Source organism: Silurus meridionalis, chromosome 7, assembly GCF_014805685.1.
Source record: "Silurus meridionalis isolate SWU-2019-XX chromosome 7, ASM1480568v1, whole genome shotgun sequence".
NCBI lineage: Eukaryota > Metazoa > Chordata > Actinopteri > Siluriformes > Siluridae > Silurus > Silurus meridionalis.
In genome coordinates this window covers 10,671,368-10,698,470 of record NC_060890.1, presented here as the reverse complement: position 1 = coordinate 10,698,470, position 27,103 = coordinate 10,671,368, and the positions used below count along the sequence as shown (strand labels likewise).

The following is a 27,103-nucleotide window of genomic DNA, read 5'->3' as shown; positions in this document are numbered from 1 at the left end:
TAAAGTAGTTTCTGAAAATGAGTAAATGAATGGAGATTCATATTATTCATATTCGTATTCATATTATTAATAGTCAATTTAATCCACTTGTGAGAATGAAAATGACTTTTCAGGAATGTTATGTTGTCCAGTTGCACACAGTCACCTATGTGATATGTACACTCTCATATGACACATTTCTACAGTGACAGTCGCACATTCATGAACATTCTCTCACGTGTGACTGTAGAAATGTGTCTTAGTGTGTCTAGTTTGTGAGAGTGAAAGTGGTAATGAAGCACTGCGTTGTGTGAATCACTGTGTGTAGTGCATGTGTCTGCAGGGCATGCTCTGCTCACACTAAAGGTTAATTAGGCCGGTAAGTAGAGCCTTGTGGCAAGAATCTGATCCACCGACAGGTAACCTTATAGTCAGACATCGTCTGTGTCATCAGCCCCTTATATAAGTCCACACTCAGGGGGAAACACACAACCAGAAGAGCTGCGCTTTAAACCACCAGGGGACTGCACATCGGTGAGCATCATCTCAGCATCACCATTTCACTCAGTCAGAGAAAGTTAAAGGGATAGACAAAGTTAGACCTATGACATAGAAATTTAATGTTAAAACATTTAAAATTATATAAAAATAGTGAAAGAAATGGAATCTTGAATGTGGCCTTGTTACAGTATATGTTAGAAATGCATGCTCATGAATAAAAAAAACTCTGGTCTGGTTCCATTAATGGCACATTTATTTTTACACCTTTAGAATGTATCTTTTACCTAGATTTTTTTTTTTTTCGTTTTTGGAGTAAAGCTTATAAAATATACCAGTGGTCTAAATATATTACATTTTTTAGGCAAAACTATTTTACAGATGATATGGCATTGATGGAACAACCCATAGATTTCTTGTTTCTTGTCTCTCTCTAAAAAATAAATTAACTAGTTCAATCCTTTTTTTTATTCTTACATTTATTAATGCTAGACTTTTCCCTTTGTATTTTTTTATTAATTAGGACCACACAACTGGTTTTATACTTAGATGAATGGAAATCATTTATCATATTGTTTCTTGACAGGATGAATATGTCTCTCACTGATATACTCTCTGCTGAAGCCATTGAAAATGCCATTAAGGAGTGTGAAGGTAAGTTAAGTAGCTTATAAATATAATATTTATAAACATAAATATGATCATTAAGAACATTAAGTAAATGTAGTACTGATAGATCTAAAATGTAATAACAGATAGCTCTGTTCTGAAAAGGTCAGTTTTCACCTGTCTCTTTTGTGCACTCCTCCTGGCAGCCCCAGATTCCTTCAGTTACAAGAAATTTTTCCAGCTCATTGGTCTGACAAAGAAAAGCCCAGAGGAAGTCAGGGAAGTGTTCCACCTCTTAGATGACAACAACAGTGGGTTTATTGAGGAATCAGAACTCAAGTATGTCATTTTTTTAAGTTTGACACTTTTCGTTTAAATTAAGTAAAGAAGTATTCTAATGATCATCAATTAATTCTTTTTATTATTAAGGCACAGTCTAAGATATATCAGATGCAGTAGCTTATACATTTCCAATTGATGCTTAAATCGTGAATAAAACTTTTTTGGCCCTAAGCAGCTTTAACAGCAGCCTCAATTACGTTCTGTCAGAGAGCCATTCTCTAAGCCATTTCCAAATATAATCAGTTAGGTGTTTTGTGTAGTTTATCTGCATTATGTAATTCTGCCAGTAGACCTTGTGGCAAGGGCAGGTAAGTGACTTTGATGGTGACTGCATTATAATTTTTTGCTGAGGGTTTTGCACACTTGCATTGAAACAGAGAGCCTTAATGATACCTTGTTTATTCTTGTATGCTAGTATGTATGTTATTAGTTTGTGATTAATACTTTTTATAAAAAAAAAACAAAATAAAAAAAACAACATTTGTTTGACACAGGTACTTCTTGCAGAGGTTTGTCCCAGGGGCACGGACTCTGACAGAGAATGAAACTAAAAACTTCATGTCAGGTTCCGATGGTAACAGCGATGGCAAAATCGGAGTAGATGGTAAATTCCTCTTATAACTATAACATTTTTGGGGGTTGTTTAAATAATTCATGATAGATTCTCTCTGTTCTAACAGTAGCACACTGCATTCACCACATGCAGTAAGAGAACTTGGCTTGTGTTTCGCATTGCAGCTTGTTAAAATAAGAAAAAAATAGAAGAAATAGAAATTGTGCACATAAGCTTTGTTACTGTTACGTCCAACTTAGAAAAAACACTTTACAACTTTTCTTGCTAAACATTCTAAAGTTTTTGTTACTGGTTTATTTAAACATTCAAATACCTGTACTGTCTTATTATATTCATTACCCCTATAGACATAGAGTTGGGTATGGATGGGCCCTTCCTAATTTCAAAACAGTACCTACCAACATTTGGGATTTTAATGGTGAGAAAAAGAAACATTAGCTTTTTCTCAGTTCCTGAGTCACTGTTACATGCTTCACAGCTAATTTAAAAATTGTTGTTACCTGATCAGAAAAAGGAAAAGAACAAATAGCTGAATGATGCATAAGCAGCTAGCTGATTGGATTCGTCCTTGCACAGCCTTCATCAAACATAATATTCTGTTCAGAAAATAATGGCTGAGTGTCCTTAACTTTAATTTAGACTCAGACTAGAAAAACAATAAAATAGCACAAACATTTATTTTTGATGATTATGAACATTTTAATTTACAGTATTTCACAGACACCCTTATCCAGAGCAACTTACAACTAAGCAGTTGAAGATTAAGGGCCTTGCTCAAGGGCCCAGCAGTAGCAGCTTGATGGTGCTGGGATTTGAACCTGTGACCTTCTGATCCACAGTCCAATGTCTTAACTACTGAGCTATAACTATCCCTATTATATATGGAAAGGGGAGTGGTATAGGGGAATATAACATTATATAGGGGAGGGGAGTGGTAGCCTAGTGGTTAAGGTGGTGGGTTACTAATTGGAAGACTTGGTGTTTCAGCACCAGCTTCGACCAGCTACCACTCTTTAGCCCGTGAGCAAAGTCCTTAACACTCTGTGCTTCAGAGGCACTGTATCATGGCTGACCCTGCGCTCTGACCCCAGCTTCTAAGCAAGCTGGGATCTGCTAAGAAAGAATTTCACTGTGCTGTAATGTATATGTGACAAACAAATTGTATAAATAGTACCAATAGTATATTCTGATAGTTTTCATTTTAAAATGTAAAAGACAGTACAAAAAATACTCCATAAATTAGGTATGTTTTTATGCTTCTTTATTAAGAGGAGGACCAATAGAATGGAAATATTTTTAAGATATTAAGATGCAACAAACATATTATTTGTATTTATATTTGAGGAGTCACATTCTATAAGAAAAAGAAAAATTGAGAAATTTGTAAATGCAGAAGACACTAGTGATCCTAAAACATAATTTGTGTTATTTTATGGCATAGGGCAAATAATATATTATTTAGCTTGCTATTTATTTACAATTTATTACTATACTACTATTATATTATTTGTTATTAGCTTTTGAATGTACTCACTACCTAAAATCTGCATTATTCAATAATGTCTATTTAACACATTCTAATAGCTCCAAGAGAAAGCAATATTCAATTTAAATGCTGTACATGAGTAGGCGATCAACATCAGTTAAAATATTAAACCAGTAAATGGTTAAATTTACATCACACTTGCAGACAATTACAACATGAAAAATTAGAGATCTCAGAGAACCAGACAGAGTCGCTCTTAGGTATATGCACTAATACATTTTGTTTTTGTTGGCAGAATTCCAGAGCATGGTCTTGTCTTAAAAGACTGGATGATTCCTCAGTCCTCTACCAGCAGCCATGTGTGCTGTAATTTTATCTGTCCCACTGCTTTTTACATTTCAAAAGATTTTTTAGAGACCAACATGCACTTTTTATTTCTCTTGTGAATGTATGATTGATGGTTAAACATCTGTCAATGTCCTAATGCTCGCCCCACTTGACCAAGGACAAAACTGTTTAGGGAAACAATAAACTAATACTAACTGCAATATGTTATGTCTTGTTTCTTTTAAAACCTGCTTTAGATCATTGTGCATCACACCACTCTGCTTATCATTGAGTAATCCCGCTGCCAAGGTATTCAGAACTGCTACAGATTCAGGTTAATCCACAAATCATTAGACTGGGCTTAAACAGATTACAAAAACAATGTGCATAATCTGCAATATTTTAGATGATACAACTGAAATGTGTTTTAAACTGTTATTATTTATAATAACATATAGTATAAAACATTGCTTGCACATCTGGCAAAGGATAAAAACACTCAGAAAAGCTTACTATATGTTCACCACATAAATTCACAATATACACTTACAGTCAAAGGACACCAGTACACCTGTTTATGTATGATAGCATCCAAATAGCAAATTTTGTTGCAGTTGCACTCTGCATAAAATCATACAAAAAAGGTCAAAAGCTTCATTTAATTTTACAATAAATGTTATAAAGGGGATAAGAAGGTGATCTCAGTGGCCTTCACTTTGGAATGGTTATTGGCGCCAAATAGGCTGGTCTGCATATTATGCATATTATAAAGTGCTGCTCATTTTGAATTAATATGCACAGTCTCCATATTACAAAGAACTTAGAGGAGAAAAGCCAGACTGACCTGAACTGAAATAACTCACAAATAACGTTACAAATCACACAAGTAACTCAAATAACAATTATTTACAAATGTGCTGATCAAAGACACATCTCAGTAATGCATCACACTATGAGGCGAATGGGAGCAAGATCACACCAGGTTTCCTTTTAAGCAAGAACAGGAATCTATGGCTCAGTTTCTTGCTATATTAAATGGTGTGAGTTTAAGCAACAAGATGCACACGCATTAACTTAATGCTGCTGCATTAGCTACTTTGAATGAACTTAAGACCTTGCATCTTTTTGCGCTCTCTCTCTCTCTCTCTCTCTCTCTCTCTCTCTCTCTCTCACTGCTGACCGAATTACTTCTTCTTCTTCTTCTTCTTCTTCTTGTTCTTCATCTTCTTCTTCTTCTTTCGGGTTCTCCCATTAGGGGTTGCCACAGCGGATCACCCGTCTTCATACCACGCTGTCATCCACATTCTCCTCTTTCAAACCGACTACCTGTATGCCTCACCACATCCATAAACCTCCTCTTTGGCCTTCCTCTTTTTCTCCTTCCTGGTGGCTCCATCCTCAGCATTCTCCTATCGATATAACCCATTTCTCTCCTCTGCACATGTCCCAACCATCTCAATCTCACCTCTCTCACCTTTTCAAAACGTCCTACATGCGCTATCCCTCTAATAAACTCATTACTAATCCTGTCCATCCTCGTCACTCCCAACGAAAACCTCAACATCTTTAGCTTTGCTACCTCCAGCTCAACCTCCTGTCTTTTACTCAATGTCACTGTCTCTAAATCATACAACATCGCAGGTCTCACCACAGTTCTATAAACTTTCCCTTTCATTCTTGCAGATACTCTTCTATCACAAATCACTCCTGTCACTCTTCTCCACCCGCTCCACCCTGCCTGCACTCTTTTCTTCACTTCTTTTACACACTCTCCGTTACTTTGCACTGTTGACCCCAGGTACCTGAACTCCTCCACCTTCTCCACCTCTTCTCCCTGCAACTGCACCACTCCACTGCCCTCCCTCTCATTTACAGACATGTACTCTGTCTTACTCTTACTTAGCGCATACCTCCACCTCTCCAGGCTCTTCTCAACCTGCTCCCTACTCTCACCACAAATCACAAGATCATCCGCAAACATCATAGTACAGGGAGACTCCTGTCTGACCTCGTTCGTCAACCTGTCCATCACCAATACAAACAGGAAAGGGCCGATCCTTGATGCAATCCAACATCCACCTTGAATCTGTCTGTTGTTCCTACTGCACACTTCACTGCTGTCACACTGTCCTCATACATGTCCTGCACCACCCTCACATACTTCTTTGACACACCTGACTTCCTCATACAATACCACAACTCCTCCCTCCTGCTCTTTCTCGGCATGAAACTATACTTTTGCTCACAGATGGTCACCTCTTCTCTCAGCCTGGCTTCAACTACTCTTTCCCATATCTTCATGGTGTGACTGATCAACTTAATTCCACTGTAGTTACTGCAGGTCTGCACATCTTCCTTATTCTTAAAGATCGGTACCAGCACACTAGTTAAAAACTCTGCCATCTCTCTTAATCATCTCCATGCTTCTACCGGTATGTCATCTGGTCCAACCAACTTTCCACTCTTCATCCTCTTAATTGCTGCTGTCACTTCCTCCTTATTAATTCTATCCACTTCCTGCTTCACCATCTCCACACCATCCAACCTTCTCTCTTTCTCATTTTCCATGTATATCAGCTGCTTGAAATACTCCCTCCATCTTCTCAACACACTCTCCTTACTAGTCAACACATTTCCATCTCCATCCTTTATTGCTCTAACTTGCAGCACATCCTTCCCAGCTCGGTCTCTCTGCCTGGCCAATCGGTATAAATCCTTTTCTCCTTCCTTAGTGTCCAACTTCTAATACAGCTCCTCATATGCCTTTTCCTTGGCTTTCGCTGCATCCCTCTTCTCCTGCTGCCGCATCTCCTTGTACTCCTGCCTACTTCTCTCATCTCTGTCGATTCCAGTTCATCTTTGTCTTCCTTTCTATTTCCAGATGTCACACCAAGTGCCTTTCTAGCTGTCTCCCTTATCACTTCTGCAGAAGTTGCCCAATCATCCAGCACCTCTTCACCACCACCGAGCCCCTGTCCGACCTCTTCCCTGAGTCTCATACTACAGTCTTTCTCCTTTAGTTTCCACCATCTTATTCTTATTTCAGTCCTCACAATCCTCCTCTTCTTCTTCACCTTTAAAACCATCCTACAGACCACCATCCGATGCTGTCTAGCTACACTGTCCCCTGCCGACACCTTACAGTCTCCAATCTCCTTCAGGTTGCATCTCCTACATAGAACCTAGTCCACCTGTGAGTACCTTCTTCCACTCTTATACATCACCCTATGATCCTCCTTCTTCTTAAAATAAGAATTCACCACTGCGATTTCCATCCTTTTAGCAAAATATAGACATCTTTCTCCTCTCCTTCTCCTCCTTTGGCCAACAGTAGCACAATTTCCACCTGTGGCGGTCGTTGGTAACCCGGGCCTTGACCGATCCGCTATGAAGTTCTGAGTCCTGATCCGCAAATTTCATTTAGCACGTTTTACCCTCAATGCTCTTCCTAACGCAACCCTCCCCATTGATCCGGGCTTGGGAACAGCACTAAGAGTGCACTGGCAAAAAAAAATAAATAAAAAAATCAAAGCTGCTTTGAGACAATGTTGTGAAAAGTGCTATAAAAATTAACTTGACTTGACTGGCTTGTGCAACCCTAATGGCTGGGTTTATTGCTGACAAAATTACACACAATGCAATTCCACATACAAACAGTAACTAGTAAGTATTATTATTATTATTATTATTATTATTATTATTATTATTATTATTATTATTACTAGTAGGTGTACTCATAGTAACAAATGAAGTAGAAGTATTCATATTAAGACATGCTATAGTCTTTATCTCCTATTTTTGTACACAAATATGGCAAGAGTATGCTGACATCTGTCCATTACATTGACGTAAAACACAACCATTCAATAATGAACAATAATTACTTAAAGTAACAACAGATAATTCACTTTGCAGAAACTCGTTTTGAGTCATCATTAGGGAGGATAACTCGGAACTGTATTTTCTTCGCATTTGATTTACCCGAGCGTTTCCACACGGTATGCAGTCAAACCCGGAAGTATGTTCGAGCGCGTCAGAGGTTTCCTCATACAGATCTTGTCTTTGGAGGAGTGTCTGTGAGCTCATTCACTGATCCCTGGTCTCTCGTTAATTTATCATTTTTTTTTATACGATAGTAATATTGTCTTCTCTGTCGCAATGCTGTAAAAGACACGCATGTATTTGGTAAGCGCCTCATATACTCGTAGTGAAACGTGAAACCGTGTTACAGTGGTTTATGTCCTGTTGCTAGCAAGATAACACATAGCAAGCAACAGTGCTAATGTTTTCTGTTTTTTTCAACTAATTCTGCTCTGTTTGTTTGTGGTGTTTTTATTTTATTTATGAGAATGGTAGGGTCGTACTTCTTGCAGAGGACATGTCTATTCAATCCCCGTGTGAGTGTGAGTGTGTGTGTGTGTGTGAGTGTGAGTGTGTGTGTGTGTGTGTGTGTGTGTTTGTGTTTGTGTTTGTGTGTTAATGATTTGAGCACCGGAACACCAGGCTAGCCTTTTAAACAGCTGGGTACTTTGACAGCGTGCCCAGTGGCAGCTTGATTAGTGTCAGAGACAGTGGTTGGATCGTTTCCACCAACAGTCTGCAAATTCAAGAAGTGCATCGAAATTCCTTTGCTTTCATTTCTCTTCTGTGTTCACTGACTTGCACGGCACGAGGGACATTGCGGAAGTTTTGGTCAGCTTCACTTTCCTTCACTTTACCTGCACACAGTGTCTTGCAAATGATTCAGCTCCTTAAAAGATTTTACAATTGTATTGTAATAATATTGGTTAGATTATAAAAAAAAAGGGAAACCATAAAAAAAATGAAAACAAAATGGAGCTTAAATATGTAGTCTACCCCTTCTAGTACTTGTTAGAACCACCTTTTGCTGCTCTTACCAGCTTTACACACTGTTCAGGAGAGATTTGTACCCATTTGTAATACTGCTTAAGGTTAATTTCTTTAGATGTTGATAGAATATTTAGCTTTTTGTATTTAACCACTTCTGCACTTTTTTAGCTTTTGTGATTTTTGTCCTCTCCACATTTTACTGATTTCACACAGCTGCTGTGTTCCTCTTCTTCAGAATCGGTTTCTTTCTAGCCATGTCCCCACGCGACCCTCGGTCATGCCGAGGCTTTCTCCGCCCGAAATGTTGCAGATTTTGCGTAGAGTTTTGAGGGAATCTTTTGTCAGGATAGTGCATAGGTGGTGTGATGCTTATCGTCCTGTGTCTAAACTGTTTAGTTCTTATTCCTATGTTTTCTATTGCCTTCTCCTAACCTTCATGGAATGCTTGAAGAATGGAATGTCTTCATTTCTTCATCCAGGGATCTTGTGTTTGAATACTTTTTTAAAAACAAAATATATTGATATTGATATAGTTATGTTTATGGTTATTAACACATGAGCTATTGTATTTAATATTCCTTTTGCCACTTGTGGTTCTGCAGATTAAAGGCATGCCCATCAGGCTGCTTCAAGGGAGGACGAACGAACTGCAGACACATTTAAATGCTGATGATCAGGTGAAATGACAGTAAAATCCAACAGTTTTGTATTGTGTATTCAAAGTTTATCTTGTATCCCTTACAGCATTTTTCTTTCCAATTCTTTTATGTCATGTCAGTCCAAGAATGGCTTCTGGAATACAGGAAAAACAGTATACCCCATCACTGCTTAGTTTTTTCATCTATAACCCCAAGTTTGGACCACGTGAAGGAGAGGTGAGTTTCAGCAATCTAGTCCTTTTTATTTACCCATGTTGATATTTCCAAATCATTTGTCTATTTTTTTTTTTTTATTATTTATTTATTTTTTTTTATTTGTGTTGCTGGATGAATAGGATTGGACAATGCAGTTAGACTGGATTAGCTGTAACTTAAAACTTTTCAGGAAGTAAAAAAAAAACTCCAATCGGTAGTTAACTTTTTTGTTTTTTATTTTTAGATGACATTATATTAACCAATCAAGTCAGTTTTTAATTAAACAACCTGCGGATAAAAATCTTTCATCACCCCCCTTGTTATATTGCAGATGACATAGCATTTAAACTTATTCCCAATAACAAGGACTATTTTCAATTCAATTTTATACAAAGATAAACTTAAAGACTAGAGACCCAGAAATGTGCAGTTGTAGAGATGAGGCTTTATGGGAACTTAGTAGCAAAAATCTGACTTGTATGATTGCATTGATACCAGGTTTCTTATGCTCATTTAGCTGAAAACTCAGCTGTACTAAGAATCTGGTCAGTAATTGGCCACTCTTGCACTTTTTATGTTGCATTGCTATATAAAGGATTTGAATGCAGCAGAGCTGGGTTTCATGGATGCTTGCTTTTCTGCATGTGTATTTTAAGGAGCCATTATTTTTATATTGTTAAATATGCTCTTTCTATGATGCTTAGCTGATATTTTTTCAACATTTCCACTGTGTTCTGTTTCACAGGAAGAGAAAAAGATCTTATTTTATCATCCCTGTGAAGTAGAGAAAAATGAAAAGATTCGCAATGTTGGACTCTGTGAGGCCATTGTTCAGTTTACTAGGTATGTGTTTATGATCAAATGCTCCACCATATGAGAAACTTTTATAATGAGTATATTCGTACATTTATTTAAAACTAGGTCAATCTAAAAGCCATAATGTTTACAGTGTTTTACATATAAGTATTGTAATTGTTAGTGTAAACTTAGTTGATTTGTGTAATCATTCAGGATAGCTGCTATATTTCACTGATCCTTTGACATTTGCAGGACCTTCTGCCCCACAAAGCCAGCAAAATCATTGCACACTCAGAAAAACCGACAATTCTTCCATGAGCCTGAGGAGAGTTTCTGGATGGTCATGGTATATACGTTCAAGGCTTTTTATATTGCCAATGTTTCAGTGTACTGTAATGTGGTGTTATTATAATTTAGTTATAATAATAGCAAACCATATTAATTGGAGCTCAATGCATCCCTTTTTTGTGTTTTATTTTCTCTATGGTATTTTTCTTTCAGGTCGTACGGAACCCCATGATAGAAAAACCCAACAAAGATGGAAAACCTCCTACTATAGAATACCAGGAAGATGAAATTCTGGTTTGTGTGGTTTTTATTGTTTTTGTTTCTTCAGGGTTTTTTTTATATAAATTTGGATTATTACAATAATTCACACATTTCATTTTTAAGACAGTGACACATAACCTGTACTTTTCAGATGCATATAATTTTATTGGTAGGAAGTCAAAAATTCTGTCTTTTTTTTAATATGTTCTGCATTCTAGGACTCTGTATATGGTGCAGTATTACAGCAGTGCTACAGCATGTATAAGGTAAACTGCAATTTCTATTTTGCTGAACCCACTGATTTGTGAAATGCATACATTTATGTTTAAATGTTTTCTTGTTTTCAGCTTTTCAATGGCACTTTCATCAGGACATTTGAAGCAGGAGGAGTGGAGCTACTTATCCAAAAGCTTGAAAAGTTCTTCTACAGGGTAAGATAAACAATTGATAAGGAAAGCTATCTTCATCAGCTAAAACACCGAACAAGTTTAATGTGAGTAGTGTACATGTATTTCTAATGGTAGCAATTAGAGTATGAGATCATGGATACCAGACAGACCCAAATTACGTATCAGTAACAATTAAAAATTAAATGTAGTCCTTCCAAATGTAATATGACTGTAACCTCCCAGCTGTCTTTAGTTTTCATTATCATGAATTATGTCTCCAGCTTGCAAGAAGCTCAGCTTTGCAAATCTCACTGAAGGACACATGCTTACTCACCTGTCTGAATAATTTAGCTGCGGTCAGGGGAAACCCTTCTCATCACCTCTGTCCAAACCCGAGCCTTGGCATAGTGCCCTCTGTGAAGCTGTAATGTGGTCCCTGGGTGAAAAGGCATTGACTGCTGTACAAAACCAGCTCAGCATCTTATTATATAGTTGTCAGATTACATGACATCAGCTTGAGTTAGGACGATTCCCTGGCATCAGTTCTTTCTTTAAACAGAAACGATCCATTCCACTGAGCCTGAATTGTAAAATGCAGTTTAAATGGCAGCTGTTGTGTGATCATAAAAAAATTTATGTTTTATAAAGCTTTTATAGTGGCTGCTTGATGAGGAGTGCATTAGGGATTTCTCTTAAACAAATTCACTCATGCTGGGTTGTTTCTTTCTGTAAAAAAAAAAAAAACAAACAGCTTTTGAGTGTGCAAGGTGAACCAATTTGTGTAAATCAACATTTGTATTGTTTTTACTGATGCATGCAGATGGCAATTTGACAACCATGCTTAAAAAAAATCAATGTAGAATATAATACAACATTGTTTTGACAAAATGAAATGTCAATTGTGAAGATATAAGTGTCTAGAATATAAAATAAATGTAATTAAAATATAAACATTTAATTGTGTTTTATAATTGGTTTAGATTTAATAGTGGATGTAGTGAAGGAAGACATGCAGGTACAGTACCGGTAGTTGGTTTGCAGATGCAGAGGACAGAGTAGTGTGGAGACGGATGATCCGCTGTGGCGACCCCTAGCGGGAGCAGCCAAACGAAGAATTTTAATAAATGATGGATGCATAAATGAAATATACAGACATTGAAAACAAACATTTTAACTAGTAAAACTGCAGTAAATCACGTTTGAAAAAAGCTAAGATGACTTTTTTTAGAAGACAAATGCTATAAAAAGAGAATGAAAAAAAATGCAACAAGCTAACAGGCTTGATTTTAAAGGAAAAGATCTGCATTGATGTACAAATGCATAAGCATTCACTGAAAACCACAACAGTGACTAAAAATGTGATCATTTACTGCTGCTGTTATTTGCTGGTTTTAGATTTAGTGTTCGTTTGCACCATTTTAATTGAATACATCACTATGTCGTGAGCGTGGTGATTGCGCAACCTGGAGACATGATTGAAATGTAGCTCCTTTTTTATTTATTTGATGATAACTAGATTTGCTACAAGTCTATTGGAGTAACACAAGTTAATTATACTTTAGTTGAAGGAGAGCCTGAAAAAACAATAGCATGAAGGGTTTCCTTGTCTTCTATATGTTTAAGTTCTTATGCATGGTGTGCTTTGCTATAGTACATACAGACGCTGCATCTCCAGTCATGTGACCTCCTGGATGTGTTTGGAGGACTCAGCTTCTTCCCCCTTGACAAAATGACCTACCTGAAGATCCAGTCTTTCGTCAACAGAGTGGAAGAAAGCTTAAGTTTGGTCAAATACACGGCCTTCCTCTATAACGACCAGCTCATATGGTAAAGCTCAGCACTGCTCGTGTTCTAATTTATAATTTGCTGATCGAGTTAGTAGCACTCCTGTGCACCAGCACTGACTCAAATTTATCTTTAGATCTGTCGGTTCTTCTTATAGCTCTGCTTTCTGATCAATTTAATGGAAACTTGCATTTTGCTACACTTCTGTAATCGTCAGCACCTTTAACTGCTCTGTGCTTAGATTGTTTTCAGCCTCAGCCACTTTGGATTAAAGTGTCTTTCAGATGAATGCATATAAAAAAAGTTACTGCATAATATTGCACATATTGCTCATTAAATATGATAAAACTGAAAAAGATACTTTAACCTTTGTTAACATTTTGTTCTAATATTGATCAAAAGATTCCTCCAAAACCAACATAGCCAACATAAACTTCATGTAAATGTTTGTAGCTGTAAACTACTGGAGATCAGAGTTAATTTTCAATGTTTAGTAATCATGCTGCATTTTGTGTATTTATTCATGCAAGTGTGTTTAATTACATACAAAGATCAAGTAATGCAGTTAACTTTTGTTACTGTGTTAATGTAATTTATGCTTTATTTAATGCATGGTTTGTTAATGTTAACGGATGAAATACACAATGTCAGGTACAGAAACTTTAATGTAATGCATTCGTATACACCGAAAAGGATCATTCCTTCCATGAACTTTGCCTGTAATATCAGAGTGAGGGTTGATATTAAATCTTTCGAAGTCCTGATACACAGGGTAATTGTGTGAAATACCTGGCAAATAAAACATATTTCTATTCTAGCAAGCCTTAAAATTTATTAAAGCATACTCATATATTTTCAGAGACACATGGTCACGCTGGGGTTTTTGATTTTATTTTGCAGGAGTGGACTAGAGCAGGATGACATGCGCATTCTTTACAAATACTTAACGACATCACTGTTTCCGAGGCACACCGAACCTGAGGTGTGGTCATTTTCACTATTTAGTGCAGAATTCATATGCGTGGTGAATATGAATGGAAAAGAATAGGATTCTTTGTAGAACTCAAATTAATTTGCTGTGTGTGTGTGTTGTGGCAGCTCGCAGGCAGGGACTCGCCTCTGAGACCAGAGGTGACAGGGAATCTGTTGCACTATGGCAGGTAAGTACAGCACTCATGAATCTCCTCAAGTATCTGCTTGTGACTTGCGCCACAATTCTAATCTTCTGTTTGTGTTAGATTCAGGTGGCCAGGGTACGTGGCTCAGTTTACACAGCTCGTCTCTGATCGTGTAGCTCAAAGAAAATTGAAATGCTTTGGTGGCCCAGTGTAGACCCCTGGTCTTTACTCGGTGGTGTATTATAGGTCAGCGAGTGTACCAGTGCGGTGTGTGTGTTGCGTCTTATTGCCGGTGGTGTTAGCTCTGCAGATTAGTGTTGGCTCTCGTCATCAAGGCTGATTAAATTAGACACTGAGACTCCTGCAGCAGGAATGTCTACATCGGCATTTTGTTTATGTGATCAGGGCAGAGAACCATGCCAGGGCTCTTAATCAAAGGCCACATGGACAGTCACTGGACACTAGTAATCAGCTGATCATTTCCTCTACACGGCTGCACATAGACTTAATGTGACCTCAGGCTGTAGTGTCAAGTTTCAGTGGTTCAGTATTGTACTTGTACCAAAATTCAATTCAACTGAATGTTGTCTAGATTTTCACAGAGCATCTTTAAAGTAATCTGATATATTTTTGATTGTATACTTTTTTTCTGTTAATCCATGTTTGTAAGTATAATTGTATATACTCTGGTTTATATGGTAGTATTAAACATTTTTAATCCGTTACCAGTGTAGTTGGGTTTATTAACTGTCAGTAAAACATCGATTTTGGGAAAAATCCAGGAGAATGACGTCGCCCATGGATAGCTGTGTTTCAGTCATGTTGCCTGTTAATGCAAAAAGCTTCCCTGAATGTTCAGGTGTTCCAGATTGTTGTGTTTTGGTTTCTTGGGGTTGTGGCTTTGCAGGTAATATAAAAGCAATTAGCTATAGTTTGAGCATTAAAGACTAAATCTATAACAAAGTTGTGACTTACTGATGGTGATCATTTTAATTTCCAACTGTTTGAATAATTATTTGAGTGTCTGATTATCAGGATCTCAAGTCACTTGAATATAAAACTTAAGTTCCATGAAGTCAGTTCTTTAATAAGTGATTTCTTTAGCCTTATTTGTCTTTAAGCTATCATCAGATTTACTGTTGGTGTGCTTTACCTGAATGAAAGAAGGACTTATAGACTAAGGGTGATTGACAGATTTGAAAATAGTTATTTTTACTAAAACTTTGTTTATTTTCTCTTAAACTCTGTAAAATGGATATTTATTTATTTTTGTCTTATTCAATATTTTGTATAATTTTCATTTGTTTTTGTTTTTTTGTATTTGTCCTTTACAATTATAGATTTTTAACTGGACCAGCCAACTTAAAAGATCCAGAAACAAAATTCAGGTTTCCAAAAATATTTGTGAACACAGAAGACAGTTATGAGGAGCTCCATTTGATAGTTTACAAGGTGAGAATGTCAGACATATATATATATATATATATATATATATTTTTTTTTTTTTCATTTTGTTAGGTGGCAGTCAATCAAGAAAAACTGTTTTGAATAAATCCCATTTAAACTGCAATAGTGCATGAAAAAGGTAAGGACCCATAATAAAAGTCACTGAGGAGCATGACTTATAGATCATAGAATATTAAATTATGACAAGTAATGTACTGCTTTCACATAAGTTGCAAGACATTGTAACTAAAACATATACAATGGATATGAAACTTATAATCATATATCTATCAATGTCTCCCTTGCAGGCTATGAGTGCTGCTGTGTGCTTCATGATAAATGGTGAGTTTTTTGGGGTTTATTTTCTTTTGGAATGAAGCCTTGAAGTTCTGTTAGATGATGTAAATGTTGCCTTTCAGCCAAGTGTTAAAGTAGCTTAATATGTCTTATATGATAACTATTTTTCCCAGCATCAGTGGAACTGACGAGAGAGTTTTGCGAGCAGCTGGATGCGCTGGTCGGCCCTCAGCTCACGCTGCTAGCCTCTGATATTTGTGAACAATACAACATCAACAAGAGGATATCGGGGTCAGTATTAATCTAAAAATCCAAATCTAAAAAGTGCTTTTTCTCTTTTTGTGTGCAAAAACAAATCTAAACTGTTGATGCCATTTATACCCCAGAGCATTATAGAGCTAATAAATTTTCCATAACAGGAAAGCCTGGACAGTAGTGCCGGTGTCGAGGCAAATCATAGGTCATTCTAATACATTATCGTGAGCACTTCATGTAATCTAAGTTTAATAAAGATAAATTATTAAAGCAAATACATCTTAGTGCTACAGTGAAGTTCCTTGAATTTATGAAAGTGAGGGAATGTTTATAGCTGCTATAATGTATGTAATTTTTTAAGAATGTTCCATGCCATTTTATGTAACTATATGCTTATAAAATATATTAATTTTACTATGGAATTCAAAATGTAATTAACTGTCAAAAATGCTGTGATTTAATAAAAATTTTAATAAAAAGCACATTTGCTTATAAGAAATTCAACCACATCACACCATCCTTATTGCTGATCATTGTTGATCAGTATCCTGTAACTGCATACTCCCATGTGATTTAAGTGAAAGTATAATGTTATCTGTCCAAGAGCCAGCTCAAATCTTTTTCTATGATTCATGAATCTATTTAAATAATATTCATTTAACACTGGTTACTGGGCATTTGTTAAATATCAGATTTTTCTTTCGTGTCACAAGAACATACTACTAAATATAAGTTCATATGAACGACTGGCAAGGGTACCTCTAACTGCTATTATATATATATTATATATATATTATATATTATATATTTTAATGTCAGTTTACAAAGCGTGTGTTTTTTGTGTTTGTATGAATTAGGCCAGAAAAGGAGCCCCAGTTCAAGTTCATCTACTTCAACCACATGAACTTGGCTGAGAAAAGCACTATCCACATGCGCAAAACAGCCAGTGTGTCTCTTACCTCTGTCCATCCTGACCTCATTAAGATCCTTGGAGACATCAACAGCGATTTTGCACGGTAGCTACCATTTTAGAGCTATGCCTGGATTAACCTAATAAATCAGTTGCTAATTATTTATTTTATTCATCAGACAATTTGTCAGAATGAACTTTTTTCCTCCTATATGTCTCTAAGGGTTGATGCGGATGAGGAAATCATAGTAAAAGCAATGACTGACTACTGGGTGGTGGGAAAGAAATCAGATCAGAGAGAGCTGTATGTCATTCTCAACCAGAAGAATGCCAATTTAATTGAAGTGAATGGTATGTCTATGTGCACCAACCAAGTCTGTTTTGAATGAATAGTTGTTCATGATCACAAGTTAAAAATGTGCTGTTATTTGTCTGACAGACTGTTTGAAACTCATAAATGTTTTTCTATTTTGCTTTACAGACGAGGTGAAGAGGCTTTGTGCAGCAGTTCAATAACATTTTCTTCTTAGATTGAGGACAATTTTATATATATATATATATATATATAGAGAGAGAGAGAGAGAGAGAGAGAGAGAGAGAGAGAGAGAGAGAGAGAGAGAGAGAGAGAGAGAGAGAGAGAGCCACACTACAAACTGTCAGCTGTTCATGTTTTAATGACAGCATCAGTGTAATGCAATAATTGCATTGTAAAAATAAATTTTCATATTATGCAATTTTTAAAAGATTTTTATTTAAGCTTTACAAAAAAAAGATTGCATTATTGTAATTAATTAGACAATTTAAATCAAAATTTTACTGTATATATAATATTGACATGTCAGCTCTTTAGTTTCATTCCTTTTGTTTTTTTGCTTCCTTTGACAGAACTAGTCACAGAGTAATTAAAACTGTTCATTAACCGAATCTGGCTGTATTTATGTCGTTTAATCTGTTGTTTATGTTGTTATGTCATCTTCATTATAGTTTGTTAAATTTTTTTCCACTTTTTCAATTGACATTAAATTTTAATTCACTCCAGTCGCGTGCTACATGTGTTTAACTCGTGATTTATTAAATGTCTGATTACTTTCAAGTACATCGTTTATAACAATTTGGGTTAGATGGAGATTTATAGTTTTTTAAACTATATAAAATGTTAAATAAATAATTATTTAATTAGTGCATATACACAGGGTTTGCACAAGTGTCATTAATTAATGTAGCTAATATTTATTCCTAGAATACCTTGTCGGTTGTGCATAACTTGGTCATATAGATGGAATAATTTTTTATGCAAAAACACAAAGCAATGAACATTTCATTTCTATAATTTACAATATCTAGATATAGCAGACAATGTATTGTTTTAAAATGAAAAAAAGAAATTCACAGATATTTTTGAAAAGAAAAATTTTTATATAATGCTCATGTACATTTTTTTAAAAGCTCACTTTTAATGTTTATAAAAGGTATAATCTTGCAAAAGTACTACGTTCACATTTACACATGAAAAATCAATCCGAAATCTCAGTTTGGTGTTCCCCAAAAATCTGTTTTATGCCCACTGCTTTTCTCTTTATATATCAACTTGGATAAGACGGAAGTAGTTTTACTAGGACCACATGCACTAGAAGTAAACTTTCCAATTACGTAGCATCTCTGGATGATGTTTCTGTCGCAGTGTGTACAGCAGTCAAAGACCTTGGTGTGATTATTGACCCTAGTCTTTACTTTAAGGCTCATGTGAAGAATAATTACCAGGACCGCCTTCTTTCACCTTATAAATATTGCTAAAATTAAAAATATGATGTCGTTACAGGATGCAGAAAAATTAGTTCATGCTTTTGTTACATCTAGATTAGACTAGTGTAATGCTTTACTGTCTGGGTGTATGAATAAGTGCATAAATAAGCTTCAGTTAGTTCAGAATGCAGCAGCAAGGGTCCTCCTAGATCTAGAAAATATGACCACATCACCCCTGTTTTAATCAGTCTACACCGGCTCCCAATTAAATATTGCATTGATTATAAAAAATACTACTAATGACGCATAAAGCACTTAACGGTCTCACGCCGCAGTATCCGAGTGAACTTCTGTACCAATAGGATCCTCCACACCCACTTAGATCAAAAGGTGCAGGCTATTTGTTGGTACCTCAAATAATGAAGACTACAGCAGGGGGTAGATCTTTCTCTTATAAACCCCACAGTTATGGAACAGCCTTCCAATCAGTGTTCAAGTCAAAGCTAAAAACATTTATTTAGTCAAGTCTTTTATCAGTAGATTTTTTTTAGGTAAATGAGCTGATCTGTAGGGATCATGGATATAGAGTGTTTGGTGAACTGAGACATTTGTATGCTGTCGTCCCCTCACTCTCACATGTTCACTCAGGTTTGTTGATGGTGGTGTGGTGGGTCGTCTGTTATCCCAGAAATCCCTCATGTCTGTAAGTCTCTGGTTCTCCCTTTTAGTCATGCTGCCATAGCAAGTCTTGCCGGAGTCCCCAACTGCACAGTGTCCTTAACTTTCATACAACAATAAGGATACTTAATAATCCATATCCTTCTCTTCCTGTTACCCCTATTCTCTCTCTCTTTCTTTCTCTCTTGGTCGAGTTAAACATGCTCCTGAGGTTCCTGTGACCACTGTTCCTGCCCCTCTTCCCTCCTTGGATATTCTTACTTCGTACAGGCCTGCCTCTGGATAGTGTTCTCTTCAATTAGAGCCCACTCTGTGCAGCTGGGAATGTTTCTCATTGACGCCTTGGGGTTCCATGAAATTACGGAGTAAGAATGGGAGCTTTGAGGATGAATTTGGACTGTAGTTAATGTCAACAGTCTGCTACACTGACTCAGGACAACAGTTTGCTTCTGATCACCATCACTGTACCCCGCAACATCGTTTATCTGTAATAAATGGACATTCGGTGCAACCCAGATGAGGATGGGTTCCATCTTGAGTCTGGTTCCTCTCAAGCTTTCTTCCTTATGCCATCTCGGGGAGTTTTTCCTTGTTACAGTCGCCACCGGCTTGCTTATCAGGGACAAACTTACACTTATACAGAACATTTATTCATTTTTATTACCACATTATCTGCATAAAGCTGCATTGAGACAATGTTCATTGTTAAAAGCGATATACAAAAAAAATCTATTGTTTTGAATTGAATCTCGCGTCATCGACAACTTTTGGGCCTGGTACGTGCGCTTGCGCAGAGGAGCAGATGGAAACAGCCAATCAGCGACGACTTCCGGGTGTCCGTCGTCGAATCAGAACGAGAGTGTCAGATTTTTAAAACGTACCGCCATCTTCTGTATGTATTAACTGAAGCGCTCGGAGAGGAGGAGGTTGTTTGTTTACTTCTTTCACGCGTGGTTTTCTTATTAGACTAGTTGTTAACAAACCGGCGGTGTCGAGATAAACAGGCTACAATTTCCAGGTAAGAAAGTATATTTGATTGCAAGTTCCAACTGATAGAATTACAATTGACGTTAGCCTCAGTGTAAGAGAGGAAGAGCGAGTGAGCTACAAAATATACTAGTGTAACCAAGCTAATAATAATAATAATAACAATAATAATAATAAACCTAATCTCAATGCAAATCTGTATATATCTTTCATTACTGCTGAAGTGCTTCATTTCTATGTAATGACTGTTTCGAGGTAAAATGGTCTCTAAGTTTACCGAAAATGGCCTGTTGTTAAACATGATCCGGACATGGCGCTGTTGGGCAAAAACAACACTAGTAATAGATTTCGACCCTTTTCTACAATTCTGAGCATATACCCCTGAAAAAGATGTATACAAATAGTTCATGAGTTTATTTCCACACTACTTTAGTGTTGTCATCCCCATGTTCTTGAGATTAGTTGTTTCACATGACCAACAGTGCCATGCATTGCTGGTTATGACGCTCCTCTTTCTCTCTTTACATGCAGAAAGATAATTGAATTCTAATACTATACTTCCTTTGCAGTATGGATTCTCGCTTTTCACATCTTTACAAGCGAGACAGCAGTGTCTCCATGATAAGGGTGAAAATGTCCAGGCGACGCTCCCAAACACAAAAGGAGAACAGGGAAAAGATGCAAAACCTTCGCAGACACCTGGACCAACTTCCTGAGCTGGAGCTCTCTTTGGATGTCTCCAACCTTGAGAAGTCTATTCTTCCTTCCCAAGACACGGGATGCAAAGCTAAAGCTGATAAACGTAAGACATGTTTATCTTCTTATTAGTACTTATTCATCACATGTGGTACAGCGAGTAACACATTTAAAAAATTTTTTAACTAGATAACAGTGCTGTAGATGAGAGGAGGAAGATGCTGGCACGTTTTAAAGAGAATAAAGCACTGCAGAAGGAGAAAGAAAAGCGAGAAAAGGAGAAGAAAGGCATCTTCAAGGTCGGCCTGTACCGCCCACAGCCCCTGGGTTACTTACCCTTGAATTCTGTAATACCAAGTGCAAAAAAGGTGAGCTTAGTTTAATTTCTCTGGTCATCCTGACCTTGTGGCTTTTAACTACATTACTTAGTGACAAGTCCTCTTATTTCAGATTACAGAAGCTGTGCCTTCTACCAGAGTGACCCGTTCTATGAAGCAGCATCTACAGGCAAAGGTCTTCATCCATTAGCACTCAATTTTGTAATATTTTGGAATTTATTTCAACTCATGCAAAAGTGCATTTATTTGAAATGCTTTTTCTTTTTTAACACAACAGCCAGTTGAAAAACAGCCTGCACCGAAGAAGGGTATGTTACTTTTTTTTCTGTTTTGTACTTTAAAAAAAAAAAATTTTTTTTTTTTTTTTGTCTGTCTTTAAAATAATACCATACACTTATACTTTATATTTGCTTATCAGCTGAGCCACCCAGCACCCGAGCTAACAAGTCATCGGCACCAGGAAATGCCAGGGGCAGAATTGCTCCAGGTAAACTGTGGATAGGTTGTCCACATGGTCCCATCTTGTTTATTTTTCAATACTGATTCAATCTACTTTGTTAAATATAGTTTGAGATTTAAAACCTCTTCTCTGTTTGGCAGTTGAACCAGTGGTCAGAGCGCCAACTACTCGATCGGCTGCTAAAAATGTGACAGCAGCTGTAACGAACAAATCTGTAGCCAAGCCTGCTGCAGGTACATTTTAAAGCTTTAAATTTCTAATAAGATTTAAATTTCCCTGAATTCCTTGGTCTTGACTGCTATGTGAATTAATTCTGTTTGTTTGCTAGATCTCAGACCTCTGAAGATGAACTCTACTAACAGAAAACCTGCGGCTCCCTTTTTAGCGAGAGGAAAAACTGTGCAGGGTAAGGGAAATACACAACATGCATTTTACAAGTAATTTTCTAGAAAATGTACATATTCAAGCTAAATATCACTTTTCTAGCAGGACATACTGAGTCTATGGCAGCAGAAAAGAGGAAAACTAAGGTAAATAAATGCACAGAGATCTATTTTATTTTATTTTATTTTTTTCCCCTTCTAATATCTGCTTATTTTATATATATATATATATATATGTGTGTGTGTGTGTGTGTGTGTGTGATTGATATATATATATATATATATATATATATATATATATATATATATATATATATATATATATATATATATATATATATATTTGTGTGTATGTGTGAGATATATATATATATATATATATATATATATATATATATATATATATATATATATATATATATATATATATATATATATATATATATAAAATATAGTGTATGTATGTATGTTTATTTGGTAAATGTTTCACCAGGTTGCTGATGAGGTGGTGGCTGCTTTGAATCCCTCCCCTCCTAAAGAGGAAAAGATAGCGGAAAAAGCTAAAGTAACTCCAGATTCATTTGCTCCCCAAGGATTTGTGTTCCAGCCTCCATCTGGTCTGAGAACCTTTGAGCCTACACCCCTTTCTCCTCGCTCTGCTGATGCTTTCCTGTCACCCAGGTAATTTGTTTATTAGAGAGTCTACTCAGAGAGTCTTTCTTAACTTGCAATTTAATGTTTGTATTTTGGAGTGCACTAATTTATGCACTTGCTTTCTGCAGCTTCTTAGATGAACCCAGGACAGTGTTTACAAGCTCAATTCCTCCAACTAACCCTTCTTCTGCTCCTCTGCTTTCTTCACCTCCACCCTGCATGTCTGAAACGTCCCCTGCTTCCAACTCTGCTCTTCCTACTTTACTACCTGCCTCAGGTGTCTCTCTTCCTGCTCCTTATTCTCAATCACCTCATACCTCTCCTTCCACTCCTCCATCTATTTCTCTTCCACCTTCTTCTACACCATCAGAGCCTCAGCATGATGTGTCCTATTTCAGGTGAGAGCAGTTACCTTTGGGGTGGGTGGGTGTGTGTGTGTCAATTCCTGAGTGTGGTATCATTTGTACATGTGCCTCTGTGTTCTGTAGGGCAGTAATAACTAGAGAGACAGACAGGTTGACTGGATTATCTGAATTGTGGCAAGTGCGATTTGATGATTTATCCATCCCAGAAGAGAGTGAGCAGTTTAAACTTTTTTCCTGAAAAACATTACAATTTAATTTCTACTTACTGTATGCTCATACAGCCTAAATGTTCACCTTCTCTCTGTCTTCTTAGTGCGGGATCGAATGCGCACAGCTGTTGGCCAAGCCAGACTGCTGATGAAAGAGCGATTTGGCCAGTTCAGTGGCCTGGTGGATGACTGTGATTTTGGCCGAGGGGAGAAGATCACGACCTGCACAGATTTGCAGGGGTTTTGGGACATGGTGTACTTTCAGGTGATTATTTGAGGTTTTTCTATAATATGTAAGAAGATAGATGCCATTGTTTTAAACATGAGTTTTCTCTTGTTTAAACTGTGGAAACTGTAATCACTTAACTTTGATCAACTTGCTGCTTGTAATAGGTGGAAGATGTTGATAAAAAGTTTAATGCATTAAAAGAAGCCGAAGCCAGGGGTTGGGAAGAGGAGAAGCCTGTCACCAGGCAGAAAAAAGTGGTCAAGGTATATAGATCTTTTATCTTCTTCCTGTGTGTTCGTATGAAAGAGTTTCTATATGTAATGATTTATTGTGCAGGGTTTCTGAGGGGGTCTTGGAGTATTACATTTACTGTTCTAGGTCTTAAAAAATTGGACATTTTCTGATGTCCATGTACCTACCTCTAATGCTCCTTGAAATGCTCCTGTAGCACTTTAGAATTTTTGTTTTTGTGGCATTGTAGTTCTTCCATTCACTAGTCCAAAAATAATTGCTGTATTACGAATGAGACGAACAAGCGACAGCCAATCAGCCAATTGTACCACAGACGTAAAATTTATTTTATTTTTCAGCTATGGAGATGTTTAGTGATACTTGGCTTGAAATAAATTATTGGTTAAGGCCAGTTGCTAACAACATATTTGTGTGCATGTTTTTGATGTTGTGATGTAGGTCTTAAATTTCATTCTTAATGGTCTTAAGAGTATATATTTTGACATAGTGAAACCTGCAGAAACCTTGATTGTAGTCATATAGAATGTTATACTATTAGGTTTGTATAGGTTCATCATTTTTAAGCATTGCAGTCATAATAATATAAACGGTATGGCTGTACTGTTTTACACAGCTATGCTGCTGGAAAAAAATCACGATTGTTTAGACATGTATGTGGAAATGTTTTCAAAGACTTGCATATTCCACATTGACATGAGAGGATTTTTTAAATTTCTGTGCCTCCCATACATCGGAGCATGTTTCAGAGCCAAACTTTCTTTTAAATTCCAAATAAATTAACCTTCCAACATGTAAAAGGTTAATCACAATTTTTAGTGGTTGAGAGGTGAATGAGTTGCTAATTCCTGTGTTTTTTTTTTTTTTTTTTTTTTTTAATGCAGAAGCCCCCTGCTGCAGGAGGTAAGGCTGGAGCAGGTCAGGGTGCCAGCACAGCTGCAAAGAGTCGCTTGGCTGCAGTGAAAGCTGCCATGAAGGCCAAACAGGCTGAAGTAGCTAAAGCAGCTGAGACTTCAGACAGAGCTCAAGATGGCACTACTCCTGCATCAGATGCTGTGGCTAACAATCTAACAGCCCAGACAGTGGTTTTTCACGGAGGCTTCTTCCAGGTGGAGAGTCCGGTCAAAGTAATCGGTACAAGCCCAAATAATTATTTTGGTACACATATTTTGTGATTGTTCAACAATGCTAATGTGTAAATGTATAAATACAATTATCCCCAGGTGCTGTAAGAAGATCATCTCGGTTGAGTGTGGCTTCCTTTACCCAGTGTTTACCCAGCGTGTCTAAATTTAGCACCCCCGGCAGGCATCAGAGACCCGCTGAATTCCCATCTCCTCTTCCATGCATTTTCACGCCGTCTAAAAGTGTACCTCCTGCTGGATCTTCCCCTTTCTCTCCTGCTGTGGAAGCCTGCACCACTGTATCTTCTGTCTCTACTCCTAAACAAGCTGATCCTCTTTCCTGTTCCCCTAAACCTCCTAACATCAGTCCTGAGCAGCACAGGTCAGCCCCCCATGCTTCGTCTAACGGAGTCTCCGGCACACAACTCGGCCAGCCTGATCATAAAAATATCCAGCTAGATCTCATGATTACACCAATAGATGATCAAATATACCAGTCAGCAGAGATGAAGCCACACAATTCTCCTGGCCAGTCAAAAAAACTGCCACTTCAACTTCCTTCAGATACAGACAGCAGTATGGAACCTGAGGAAAGCACTCAAGAGTCAGCCATAACTGCATTGCCCCAGGAGCAAACTGAAGAGACTGTATTTACGGAAGGGGACATGTTCTACTCAGACACTCAGGCTCATGAGATCTGTGTGTCAGCCCCTTCTTCACCCTGTATGATGTCCACCACACCACAGCAAGCCAATGTCCTCAATCCAGCTCCATCAGATAAAACTGAAATGTGTATCGGTGAAAGGTAAGCACCAGTACAAACACAAAAATTAAATATTTGTATAGTATGTGCTGGTTTTCTTATTATTATTTGTAGGTAGAATTTTTTTCCCAGTGAGGTTGGCATTAAAATTAAGATGTTTACTAAAATCAGAACTGTTTAAATTTTATAGCAGCATGTCAAACATCGGTCTAAACATTGGTTTGCTTACAACTAAAAAGAACATTTTATACATCATGAATATATATATATTTCCCCCCAGCTCTCCTATCAGTGAAGACCTTAACGTCGCTGAAAATCAAGACAGTGAGGTAAACATAAGGCATCATCTAGCAGTCCTTTACAGGGATGTTCATGCTAACTGATTATAATGCTTTTTAATTATTATTATTATTATTATTATTATTATTATTATTATTATTATTATTATAGAGTAATGCTGGTTTGGACTTTGAGCGATACCTGCAACCTGCAGCCCGATGCAGCTTGTCTCCTGTGCAGACCATGGCAGTGGACAGGTTCTCACTAGGTTTAGAAGATGCAGAAATGGAAAGCCCTCAGGCCCAGGCAGAGGAGCCTGTTCAGGATGCACCGATAACTCCAACAGGTATTTTAGGGGCTTATACTACTGGTCTTTTCACTTGGTGTTTCGTGGAGGTGGATTAAGCATTTGTGGCCCTCACTACTGCCTCTCTTCTTCACACATTTAAATTCAGCTTTTCCCAGAATGGCACCACTGGTGGTCACTCCCTGGACTGAAGAGGTGGATATGACTCTTCCCTGAATTTCTTATTCACTTTTCTTACATGCAACAACATTAATATAACTCTATGGTTTTATTAGGTGGATTTATCAGCATTTAAGCAAATGTCTATTACAAAAGTTTAAGTGTTGGTCATGTCTCACTGGGTTTATCTTTTAGATGATTGCCGACCAGCTGCTGTTCACCCCCGAGCGGAGGGAGAGAGTGAGACCATCAGTGTGTGAGCGTGACCTCATGATGTTTACGCCACCTGCAGATATTTAATTTAACCAGACGTGTAGAAAATGTGTATGGGCCTTATATACCTTTTATAGCAAGAGTGATAAACCTCTCAATTTGTACAATTTTGATAAATTAAAACACGTTTTTTGAAGACC

The 27,103-nt window shown here is 37.1% G+C and overlaps 3 protein-coding genes across 6 annotated transcripts; all 3 read left to right on the top strand.

Annotated features, from left to right (window-relative positions):
• The first annotated feature begins 453 nt into the window (after positions 1 to 453).
• Positions 454 to 4,015, top strand: pvalb9 (parvalbumin 9). The gene is made up of 5 exons (XM_046854134.1): positions 454 to 513; positions 1,064 to 1,131; positions 1,293 to 1,425; positions 1,923 to 2,032; positions 3,784 to 4,015. Exons 2-5 carry the CDS (start codon positions 1,065 to 1,067, stop codon positions 3,807 to 3,809), a joined length of 336 nt encoding a protein of 111 aa, XP_046710090.1. The 5' UTR covers positions 454 to 513; position 1,064; the 3' UTR covers positions 3,810 to 4,015.
• Positions 4,016 to 7,828: 3,813 nt separating this feature from the next.
• On the top strand, positions 7,829 to 18,105 carry ccz1 (CCZ1 homolog, vacuolar protein trafficking and biogenesis associated). Its single transcript, XM_046854819.1, is given in 18 exon segments — positions 7,829 to 8,000; positions 9,269 to 9,343; positions 9,445 to 9,541; positions 10,266 to 10,363; positions 10,571 to 10,664; positions 10,820 to 10,900; positions 11,086 to 11,133; positions 11,215 to 11,298; positions 12,908 to 13,083; positions 13,942 to 14,023; positions 14,140 to 14,201; positions 15,500 to 15,611; positions 15,914 to 15,947; positions 16,076 to 16,193; positions 17,015 to 17,173; positions 17,291 to 17,418; positions 17,549 to 17,570; positions 17,572 to 18,105. Coding segments are annotated over 17 exon segments (1,440 nt in total). The 5' UTR covers positions 7,829 to 8,000; positions 9,269 to 9,329; the 3' UTR covers positions 17,603 to 18,105.
• A 2,244-nt stretch (positions 18,106 to 20,349) lies between these two features.
• Positions 20,350 to 27,101, top strand: dlgap5 (discs, large (Drosophila) homolog-associated protein 5). 4 transcript variants are annotated; one of them, XM_046854123.1, is made up of 20 exons: positions 20,350 to 20,506; positions 21,045 to 21,277; positions 21,361 to 21,539; positions 21,622 to 21,684; positions 21,787 to 21,817; positions 21,928 to 21,996; positions 22,110 to 22,202; positions 22,298 to 22,375; positions 22,459 to 22,499; positions 22,846 to 23,033; positions 23,135 to 23,404; positions 23,495 to 23,583; positions 23,685 to 23,845; positions 23,974 to 24,072; positions 24,943 to 25,192; positions 25,282 to 25,987; positions 26,226 to 26,274; positions 26,396 to 26,570; positions 26,680 to 26,726; positions 26,886 to 27,101. In XM_046854123.1, the coding sequence occupies exons 2-20, from the start codon at positions 21,046 to 21,048 to the stop codon at positions 26,988 to 26,990; spliced, it is 2,925 nt and encodes a 974-aa protein (XP_046710079.1). In that variant the 5' UTR covers positions 20,350 to 20,506; position 21,045; the 3' UTR covers positions 26,991 to 27,101. The 4 variants fall into 4 exon arrangements, with proteins under 4 accessions (XP_046710079.1, XP_046710078.1, XP_046710080.1 ...); XM_046854122.1 differs by having other exon boundaries at positions 22,456 to 22,499; XM_046854124.1 differs by lacking the exon at positions 26,680 to 26,726 and having other exon boundaries at positions 22,456 to 22,499.
• The last annotated feature ends 2 nt before the right edge of the window (positions 27,102 to 27,103 follow it).

Bases quoted from the DNA above. Each gene is read 5' to 3' on its own strand.
- pvalb9 (XM_046854134.1), top strand. From the start codon at position 1,065: ATGAATATGTCTCTCACTGATATACTCTCTGCTGAAGCCATTGAAAAT. The intron at 1,132-1,292 runs GTAAGTTAAGTA...TCCTCCTGGCAG, and splicing joins TGCCATTAAGGAGTGTGAAG to CCCCAGATTCCTTCAGTTAC. The intron at 2,033-3,783 runs GTAAATTCCTCT...TTTTGTTGGCAG, and splicing joins TGGCAAAATCGGAGTAGATG to AATTCCAGAGCATGGTCTTG.
- dlgap5 (XM_046854122.1), top strand. From the start codon at position 21,046: ATGGATTCTCGCTTTTCACATCTTTACAAGCGAGACAGCAGTGTCTCC. The intron at 22,203-22,297 runs GTACATTTTAAA...TTTGTTTGCTAG, and splicing joins TGTAGCCAAGCCTGCTGCAG to ATCTCAGACCTCTGAAGATG. The intron at 22,376-22,455 runs GTAAGGGAAATA...TCACTTTTCTAG, and splicing joins GAGAGGAAAAACTGTGCAGG to CAGGACATACTGAGTCTATG.